This window comes from Daucus carota, chromosome 2 (assembly GCF_001625215.2).
Source record: "Daucus carota subsp. sativus chromosome 2, DH1 v3.0, whole genome shotgun sequence".
In the NCBI taxonomy this organism is placed as follows: Eukaryota; Viridiplantae; Streptophyta; class Magnoliopsida; order Apiales; family Apiaceae; genus Daucus; species Daucus carota.
Window position 1 is genome coordinate 28,024,807 of NC_030382.2, and position 11,097 is coordinate 28,035,903.

The 11,097-nt window shown below is 32.5% G+C and overlaps 1 protein-coding gene across 1 annotated transcript; it reads left to right on the forward strand.

Annotated features, from left to right (window-relative positions):
* Nucleotides 1-1,865: 1,865 nt before the first annotated feature.
* Nucleotides 1,866-7,700, forward strand: LOC108205634 (uncharacterized). The gene is made up of 7 exons (XM_017375625.2): nucleotides 1,866-2,253; nucleotides 2,333-2,395; nucleotides 2,490-2,576; nucleotides 4,986-5,223; nucleotides 6,300-6,373; nucleotides 6,709-6,807; nucleotides 7,386-7,700. The coding sequence occupies exons 1-7, from the start codon at nucleotides 2,044-2,046 to the stop codon at nucleotides 7,470-7,472; spliced, it is 858 nt and encodes a 285-aa protein (XP_017231114.1). The 5' UTR covers nucleotides 1,866-2,043; the 3' UTR covers nucleotides 7,473-7,700.
* The last annotated feature ends 3,397 nt before the right edge of the window (nucleotides 7,701-11,097 follow it).

Here is an 11,097-nt window from a genome sequence, read left to right on the forward strand (position 1 = left end):
ATAAGTATGAATACACTGAACTAAAACGGAGAATGAACGTAAGATAATATCAAGTAAACTCAGCTCAAGAAACCATGGAACTAATCTTACAGTAATGAATATTGCAAAGAGAAAGATAAGAGTGAAGAAGTTTGTGGAAGAGAAAGTAAGGGGGTGTATTCAATTGGGATTGAGGTAAGATAAAGTCATGTCAAATCTTGACAACAACGGCCTGACAATTTTCTGAAAAAATATATATAATTTTCCATCGAAAGTCATTAAAAATCTATTAATTATATTTTTCCACCAAGTCAGTGATATATTGAATAACAACTGATTTTTAATAACTCTTTAAAAGTTGTAATTCAATACCTCAAATTTTGAAAGATTTTTTAGAAATCCTGATACAGTGTGCAAATATAGTATATTAAAATATTATTAGACCCTAATTTTTTTTTCTCTCTTCTCTCTAGCTGCCTCCATCTTTTCATTCCCGACGGGGCTTCCATCGGTTTTCCGGTGGAAAGCCCCAAATCTTTCTGTTTGATTGCTAGTTTTTTTATTGTTCTTACTTTTTCATTGATTTTCTTAATAAATCTCCTTCTTTAAGAGGGAAAGTTTCTTAGATCTATATCACCGAAACTTTTGATTTTCATTCTTATTCGCTTCCAGAGGGCTTTTTGGATTTGTGGCTGGATCGATTATCTCCTACGTGTCGTGGTGCAGATCTAATTGCTTTAGTTTTTAGTTGAATTTTCTTTAATTTGTTTGGATTATAGTTTGATTTCTCTCTCTGGTGAGAGTGTGTGATTTTTCTCTCCTCTTTTGTGAGAGTTGGTTTGGATTCATCGATAAAAGCCTTCGGGAATTGCATTTGTGGTTGATAGCTCAAACGGAGTTTTTGAAAAAGATGGTGAACACAGAGCACGGATCTATACATGCACCATCGTCAATTTCAACATTGCTTATTTGTCTCATCTTGGCTATGAAGACAGGCATGTTAATTTTTTCTATGTTTGTTCGACTCGATTCATTCTTGTAGATGCCGTATGGCTATTATTTAATGAATTATTTCCTTTTCTTCAAAAAAAAAAAATCCTGATATAATACCTCTTTACTTTAAAGAGTATTTAAAAATATTAATTGAATACACCTAGATTTTAAAAATAAATAAAAATCATTTAAAAATCATGATACAATACCACCCCGTAAATATAAATTTGTCAGAAGAATAATAAATAAGCATATGATATTTCATAAAACATATGTCAAAGATACACAAGTTGATCAACCAAGAAGTTATCTTAATGAACAATGTCGCAAATAATACAACAATAATACTAAACAAACACGAAGTCAAAATTCAAAAATAAGACGTGATTAAATGACCAGACAAGAGCTTATACGGCATAAATAAGTTTTATATTTTATTTTTATTGAATTACATAATTTATTATTGATAAATTATTTTTTTCATCATTTTAAATATATTAAAAATAAAATTTATAAAATAAATAAAAAGACCCCTTGTGCATTGCACGGGTTATAAGCCAGTTTGAATAATAGTAATTAGAACTAAATTAATAATTCAGCTCCCAGCAGACATTGAGTTATTATTTTTGAAGAAATGAAAATAATTCATTAAATAATAGCCATACGGCATCTACAAGAATGATCGAGTCGAACAAACATAGAAAAAATTAACATGTCTGTCTTCATAGTCAAGATGAGACAAATAAGCGATGTTGAAATTGACGATGGTACATGTATGGATCCTTGCTCTGTGTTCACCATCTTTTTCAAAAACTCCGTTTGAACTATCGACCACAAATATTATTAAAACGGGGTTTTGTATTAGTGGAATCGAAGATGATCGACGTGTAAGATGCCCATATCCGTGGCCACGAATGTAAGTTTAAATATCATCCCATCCAAACCAATCCCAACCGCAAATTCGCGCTTCTCCACACGCCACACTCTCCCTCATTTTTCATATACTTCTTCTACTTGTATTATCCCACTCCACCGCCGGCAATTTCACCGGTCGCCGTCACCGATCACCTCATGGCCTGCGGAAAACTCACCACACACTTCTCGCCGCACTTGATCTCCTCCCGCACCAATCGATCCCCTTTCTCCGTCCGCATCTCCGGCAGAATCAACGGTTTCTTAGCTCGAGCTGACCGCAGTTTGATCGCCGACGCTCCGTCGTGCATCTTCGTCGGTCCTATCGAAACCGCAAGCAAGGAAACTCTCGAAGCTCTCTATCGTCAAGTAATTATTGTTTTTGTTATAATTATTTCACATATGCATTGTTTATATATGTCTTAAAGTTGCTGTATTTAAATTGTAGGCTAGGGAGGCGTATTACAACGGAAAACCGTTGATAGTTGATGATATGTTTGATAGAATTGAGGTAAGTGACGTGGATATTTGATTTTGTGAATGTTTGGTTGATTATAAGATTTGATGCTGCAACTAATTGATGTATTGGAATGTTATTCAAGCAGTTGAAGTTGCGGTGGTATGGTTCCAAAGACGTCGTTAAGTATCCTCGTTGTAGTCTTAGAAGGCAATCGACTTATGCGGATGCTGAGGTATAATTTGGATGTATTTATTTACTCTGATATATATACTCTATTTGTTAAGTTTTGTGTGCGATTGTAATGGTATACATATGTGTTTGGCTACAGTTGTGAGTGATAGACTGTCAGGACGTGAATACTGTAGAACAGGACAACAATCTGAAATTAAATCAGTAGATGTAGGGAGTTTTAGATACAAGTTATAACTAGTTAGTCTAGTTTTGTATTCTGTATATATAAATTAATGTTAGGATGTATAGAAGTGTCTTTGAGGGTTTATTCTAGGGTTTAATTATCTCCTTTCAAGTAAATATAAGCTTATATAAATTATAAATGAATTATTTAATATATAGCAGAAACAAAACAAAGGTATAATATATACAATTATGAATGTGTATTGTTCATGTTAATAAAAGTTTTATTACAAATTTTAACAAATGTGAGATTTATTTTTACTGAAAAAAATAATAATGTGAAAGATTTCTATGTTCCTATGTTTATGAATAAACTAACTAAAAAATATGTTAAAAGTATAATTTATATCATTTGTAAATATAATATATACTCCCTCCATCCCTCTGATTTCTTTATATTTTTTCACTGCTCGTTTTAAGGCTCTTATGTAACATAGTTTCGTAACTTAGTTTTGAGATTTTCTTTTTGTGTATAAAAATTCAAACATCAAATTTTTATTCAAAAGAAAAAATATTAAAAAATAAGTTACGGATCTATATTTTCTAGAAGCATTAGAATTCGTGCCAAACTCTCGTCCCCCAAGCTAAACTACCTAGGGGGACAGAGGGAGTAAGAGGTTATATATATTATAGACATATACAAGTATTAATTACAAAATAAGAAATATATATTAGTAAACATTAGACATTATTAGTAAACATTAGGCATTAATATGTAATTGAAATATTTATGTTAAAAATTTAAATACTAAAATATACTGAGTTAGCAACATGGTTGTCATGTCGGTCGACTAGTCAGCGACTAGTCGAATACGCGATGAAGGGATGTCGACTCAACATGTCGACTAGCTGAATGTCGATATTTCGGTCGCCTGGTCAACTAGTCGCTATTTGAGCTGTAGATTGAGTATTCTGACTTTTTATTATTGCTGACTTCTTATTGTTTCCACTTTCCTGCAGAATTTGTTTACTAGTATGTTAATTGTTTCTGGTTTTGTGTTTCTTGCATTCTGTGGTTTTAATTTTTGCACTCTGCAGTTTTAATTTCTGTGATATTTTGTTCTGCAGATTTCTGCTCTATTTTCTGCAGATTATTGCTCCTGCTCTGTTTATATGTGATCTGCATTGTGCATAAATAATATTGCATAATTCTGTATATAGTATTTCTGTATAATTTTGTTGTGCACTGCACTAACAGTTCCATACTTAATTACAAATTAGATCACATCACAGTATCTCACAATTGTTATTTGTTAATTGTTACATATTTTACATGATCACAATTACTTTGTTTTGTTGTTATTTTTTTAACTCTTTCCGCTTTTCCATCATTCTCTTCAAGTGTTCGATCTTTAATTCCTTAGATTCTGGAATATAAATTGTGAAGGTGTTAGAACTTAAAAACCTAAATTACATAATGATAATGTATATAGATTATATTTATTATATAATAATATTTTATTTTTTGCCGACTAGTCTATGACTAATCGACTAGTTGACTCGCCGAAGGTCCATTGACTCGCTTCGACTTACCAACATGACAACCATGATTAGTAGGTGCATATAGGACTTCTTGAATATATTTGCTTACTCAACCTCTTGTTATATGGATAAGTATAGAAGATAATAGACCGTTGGCTACAGTGAGTAGCTTCTTTTACTTTTGGGATACATATATGATATATCCTTGTCATTTAACTAGTTATAATTGAAACGGGTTTGTGTTCTATTGAGAATTAGCTGAATAAATTTTCGAATAGTTTGAATGTATAAATTTTCCAATAGTTTGAAATTTTAGATGGTGTGAATAACTGGTAGCAATGTGGATTGGATTATTGAGTCAATCATAGGATTTTGTTATGTACTTGAAGCACAGGGTTAAATGCTTAATAAAAATATCATCCTGTAATTATTATTGTTATGACTAATTAATGTTTTGAACTCGTGGCAAAAGTTAGGCAGTTAGCCATAATAGATTTGGTTATGCATAATGAATGTTCTGCTGTATAGTGCCTGAAATGTGACATTGAATCTACTTGAAAATTCTTTCTCTGTATGTATTTTACTTGGTTCCACCAGCTGACAGTAATCTGCTATCTTGCTGTAACTAGGAGAAATTTCTTGAGTTTCATCTGCTTAATGAAATCCTTTTTCTTCTGTTGTAAGTCTTTTATAATTAAGTAGATTCTTATACACTTGAAGAGTGACTGACGTGGATGTAGGGCAGGAAGATCCTTCACAGGTTTTTGCATTAGCAAGTGTATGGCTCTTGTTTCTCTGTATTGGTGGTACAGCTTGTCTTGTGCCACTAGTTCACACTATTGCTCAAGCTTATCAAGAGGCACTCAGTTCAGGATATATGTACGACAGCGAAGTTTCCGAAATTGACAATTTGGCAATATTGAACGGCATGCTCTTCATGGTGCTTGGGTCCATGATTGGCTATCCAGTTGCGTTGGCTTCTGGTAACCATTTTGAACTTTTTTATGGTTACAAACCTAATTTTCTGTAGTGTAACTTGACTTATTGGACAGTAAAGTTTGAACCACCTGATTGCTTTTAGAACACATGAAATGCAGCTGCAATTATTGCATCTTGCAGGTTTGATCATCTAGCCTGCACAATATAAGAAAGCCCATTGGACATAGATCCAGTTTTTTCCTTCTTTGATTGAATAAGTTATATCTTTATTTCCATGCTGCCTTTAGATTTCATATAGCTACGAATTTCAATGAAGCTGTGCATTCAATATAGGCAAAAGATTTATATATATTCTCACGGAGATTTTTCTGGACACCACTTTTCTGCCATTCAAATGAATCCATCTGTTGAGTCGTGAAAATAATTAAAACTAACTAATTTATCTGCTATTACCCAATATAGTTCTGGGGATAATGCAGGATTTGAGCATAATGGACTTAATACATACTGTGCCTACATTAACATACATTTTCTGTTTCCACGTTTATATTGCCTTACGCACCTTGTGTACTTGCGTACTAACTCACTTGTGCTTTAAGTAAATCGAAATATTAAATCACCAATTTCTCATTTTACAGTAATATGAATTCTCTGTGTGATATTTATGTTTCTGGAAAACACAATATCAGAGATTTAATTAGGTCAGATGGTAAATTTCAGACCTAGTTGCATATGTTGTGACAAGGGCCTGTACATCTGAGGTGAAACATATATTGTGCCTCAAATGCTATTGTCTATTGTACACCTGTAGTGGCATATAGTGTGCGTTATTAAAATTTATAGTTACAGGATATTAATTAAGATATTAAATTACAGGATGTAATTTAAAAGCGGTGTTTGACTGTTTGCATAACATAACTATATGCCCATAAGCATTTTCAAACAACTGCAAGGGGTGATAAAAAGCATTGCTTTTCAGGGAACAACTTAAACCTACTAAGTCTTTTTACAATAACTGGGGCTGGTTACGCTGTTGAATTATATAGAAGTATATAAAAGTGTGTTACGAATATCTGAAAAACCTTATTTAAGTATCAATTTTTACATAAAATTGCTGCAGTTGGAGCGCTTAAACGCCTATGGAAGAATGACTTGGTGGCACTTAAAGGGTCCTGCCCTAATTGTGGTGAGGAGGTCAGTTGATAAAGTTTGCCTCTGTGATTAATTCAGCCTCGAGCATTATTATAAAGGAAAATGCTTCATGCACAAAATTGGGTACAAAATCTTTCACAAAATGACATGTGTTAAGTTTTGATTGGAATGGGCCCGCTGTATTTGCATTAATAGCACCAATTGAAACATTCCACCTCAATTGTCATGTCATTTTGTGCAAAATTTTGTACCCAATTTTGTGCATGTAGCACTACTCTATTATAAATGTCCAATAATTGCATCAATTTTAGGTCTTGCCAATTTTTTTATTCAACTCTAGTGTTAGACCTTGAAGAGTAAATCATAATTTTCTTTAGGTATTTGCATTTGTGAGATCAAATCAGTCCAACAATGCACCCCATAGAGCAGATTGTCATGTATGTAATTGCTCGCTAGAATTTCGAACAAAGGTGGAGGTAATTATTGCACTTCTTCTTGCCTGTTTTTTTTGCTATCTATTTTTACTGCATGTTTTAGTTTTTAAGTATCATTATTATTAATGAGAGATCTAATAGTCTATGTATTACTCTATATCGGCCTATGTACACACCAACGCAAATAGCGCAAATATAATGGACTAATTCATAATGGTAAAAAATAATTTAGCATAGAAGCACAAGTTTGGTAAGTAGAACAAGAGAGGGAAGAGTTGGTCCTGTGGGTATATATTTTTATATCTGTTGCCGTCTACTCAAAAATTAATCAGGGAAGAGTCATTCTTTAAGAAATGCACCAGAATCAGAAACACAGTAGTTGTCCACTAACTATATGTAAGCCATGTGATGAGGCATCATTTCGTTGGATTTTTCAAAATTTAGGTTTATCTGTTGCCATGTGATGACTTTTTGCAGCAGTTTTAACTTATTTATTTTTGATGTAATCTACTAAATGATTGTAAATCATGTTTCTTAACAATTATCAGCAACTGATATTCGCTTCCACAAACTGTATATGATTTTTGATGTGTTTGCTTCTTTTGGAATTTCATTTTCAGCAATCTATCACTAGTCCAGGAAGACAGTGGGTTTATGGTCGAATATACTTGAAAGGACAAAGAAATAGAAGCAGACTTCAAGTATAGAGTGTATAGTCTGATAAAACAACTTTTTGAGCTGGGTGGACAAATGTTCCATTACTGTCATGGGGGTGTGAATGTTTTCCCACAGGTATTAGCAGTGGGTGAATGGTCTATAAATATACTTGTAAAGAGCAAGCAGTAGAAGCAGCGTCACATATGGATATGAGTTGGATAAATCATCATGTTGTACGCTGGATTAATCAATGTTAATTAATGGAAATTTAAGTTGAATTGAAAGAGTATGCGTAGGGGCAGAATATTATTTCATTGTAATTTTTCTTTTTCACAGAAGCTGTATAACCTCAACAATTGAATACTTCAAGCTGACTCGGATTTTCAGAAATCGTATTATTGCTATATTCATGATTTTCCAAAATACAGAGGAATTAAATTTTATTTTTCTTTTCAGTTTGAAATTATATATTCAATTACTTTTCGGTTAGTGGGACTTTAAATATATATATATATATTTTATTCGTGTAATTGCGTGAAAAATAAAATTATTTGCAACTCACGTGGAATTAATATGATTACGTGATTAATTGTTATAGTGTTTTATATGATGTAATATTCTTCTTAAAAATTTCAAAATTATCTTTCAACTTTAAAATTCAACTGGTCGAGAAGCAGCGTGTTGCGGCGGATTATAAAAAATTATATTAATATTTATAAAATAAAATAAATTTGCGGCAGCCTATAAAAATTATATTAATGATTCAAAATTAGTATTTATAGAATAAAATAAATTTTATATTATAAACATCTCGATGTAATACCAATATTAATATATAAAATTGCAAAATTGGACTATAATTCATGAGTGAAAAAATGAAAATAAAAATCAGGATGTAATTAACGATTCTAAGCACGACAATTTTAGTTGTGTTTAACATAGATGCTTAAAAGTCTAAAAGATATTGAGATGCAATTTTGAAACCATCCCTAATTTTAATTGGGATAGACATTATGTTGTAGTTGTACGAACATTAATCATCTCAGGACGTATGAACTCCAATCTATTCACGGATTTATTAGTAATTCCTTCCTTTTTTGGATTGGTTTTCTGCAAAAATATCAATTTAAATCCATGAGATCGTAGTCTATAACTACCCTTGCTTGCAAGTTGCAAAAAACTTTATTTTTTTGATACTGTATAAACAGCATTCACTTAAAAGGTGCTTGAACCGAGCAAACAGATATTGTGGAAGTATTGCATGAATAATCTTTTCCTGTATACAAAGTAAATTATATAAAAATTAACAACAACAAACATGTGCGATGAACAAAACAAACATTATAAAAAAATAACGAACAAACATATATGCCTAACAGTTAATTTATTGATCTTTTCATCCATCAATATCATGTCAAGACTATATTATTCTCCTGTGTTTAGATTTGCTGACTCCCACATTTGACAAACTCTTACTCTTATCAGCTAATCATCTCTATCTCTATCATCATTCAAAAAATCTAGTATAAACATCTAAAATAGTGTAACTCATTATTATATTAGATGGTGAAGACAAATAAGCTCAAAAAAAATTGTGTGTGTTAAATTTTATGATGTCTGACCTCAATTTATTGGGGGTTGATTTGAGAAGAGACTGCCAAAGATACTTTTTATTTTTAAAATACACCTTTTCAAAAAATATGATGATAATTTCAAATTCCGATTTGATTTTGATTCAATTATAGGATTTGATTTGTGAAGGGATTACTTATCAAAAATATTTTTTGTTTTTGATATACACCTTTTCTAAAAATATGATCATAGTTTCAAATTCTGATTTGATTTTACTATTTTGAAAAAGATAGTTCTGAAACTTTCTTCCAGTATATCCGAAACTAAAAAAGACAATTTTTATTTTTGATATTTTTTCATCCAAAAATTTCAGAGAATTAGAAAAATAGAACAGAGCTCTCAGAGAGGCGCCACCTACCAAAATTTCAAAAAATTAGAAAAATGGAACAGAGCTCTCAGAGAGGCGCCACCTAAACGACCCATGTTTCTTGTTTATATAAGTATATTGATTGATTGTTGTTTATTGTACAAATTATTTTATTCGAAGTTAAATGATAAAAATATTGAAATTATGATATTATATGTCTTGAATAATTTAAACATTTAAAAAACTACAAATAATTATTTAAATTAAGTGCAAATAAAATAAATTATATTCAAATAATGACATCCAACAATACTGAACATGAACATCTCTACTTGTAAGGATCTGTGGACTGCTTTAGGACCTATAGAGGGTTTTAACGACGAACAAGCCCATCATGGCAGGGGTGCAATCTGCTTGTATTCAGGCTGTCAAGGAAGAGTGAGAAAAGATACATATTGAAACCACTGATCGTAATGTGTATGACATGATCCGCATGCAAGATCATTTTGGGCTTCAAGAACACCAGTTTGAAGTCTATAGTCCGTTCAATGAACTCTACGCAAATCACTTCAAAGATGGCTCCACTGTTGTTTGTGTTTCGTGTGTACCTGTGCACATGAACAGCTCTGCGGAGTATTTGGCTGCATATAGCATGCTGAATATAGGGGTGTGCACGGGTCGGTTCGGCTTGGTTTCTACCTAAAACCGTTACCGAACCGTGTATTTCGTTTCGGTTTGGTTTTTAGGTAGAAACCGTGACCGAACCGTTTAGAACGGGTTTTTCGGTTCGGTTAACCGTTGGTCGGTTTCGGTTTTTTCCGGTTTTTATATGATTAGAAATTAGTATACAAATTTTTATCATTATTAATTTTAGAAAAATATTGATATACTTATAATATCAATTTCTCTTACTAAACTATATGATTAATATATTGTAGCACATATATATAATATGTTATATATAATAATATATAATAAATATTATATTTTAATTATATATTATATAAATGGTTCAGTTTTTCGGTTCAGTTTTAGGGGTAAAATCGTAACCGTTACCAAACCGTTATATCGGTTCGTTTCGGTTACGGTTTTTTTCGATTTGGTTTTTCGATTTTTTCGGCTCGGTTTCGGTTTTTTTGCTCACCTTAGCAGAACATGTCTTGCTTTGCTGAAACTAAGGCCAAGGTGGGTGACCTGGCCTACTATTTAGAAAGGGACATGGGACGAGTTTTGTCTTTTCCCATCCAAGAAACTGCTCTGAATTTGGGAGAGGAAGAAGTGATTGATGACTCTTCTCCAAAACCCTCGAAAAAGAGAAAGCTGGATGTGCTTGACTATGCTGAGGACACTTCAAATGACGTGTTTAGGTCTCTCAAGACTGGCTGGGCTGCCGTGGCAGCTGATAAAGAAAAACAAAAGTTTTTTGAAGGAATGGCTTTTAACAACAATGGGGCCTTCTCGTCTGATGCCATTTGAATCATGGATGAGGGATTGCTAGGGGAGTTTTCTAGCCTTTTCCAACAGAAAGTGGTTGATTTGGGTGCCCTTGTAAGGAAGGGCGTGTTAGCTTGTGACCTACTCCATCATGTTACATATGGTATTTTGAACGAGCCTTCTCACTTGGAACTGCTGGACAAACTCATCTTTGGCAGTCGCGAGTTTATCAATTTGGATGAAGTGCTGCTAGCCCTGGGATTCCCTCTTAAATTCACCCCCAGGCTCAATGGCCCAAACAA

Bases quoted from the DNA above. Each gene is read 5' to 3' on its own strand.
- LOC108205634 (XM_017375625.2), top strand. From the start codon at position 2,044: ATGGCCTGCGGAAAACTCACCACACACTTCTCGCCGCACTTGATCTCC. The intron at 5,224-6,299 runs GTAACCATTTTG...AAATTGCTGCAG, and splicing joins TCCAGTTGCGTTGGCTTCTG to TTGGAGCGCTTAAACGCCTA. The intron at 6,374-6,708 runs GTCAGTTGATAA...AATTTTCTTTAG, and splicing joins GCCCTAATTGTGGTGAGGAG to GTATTTGCATTTGTGAGATC.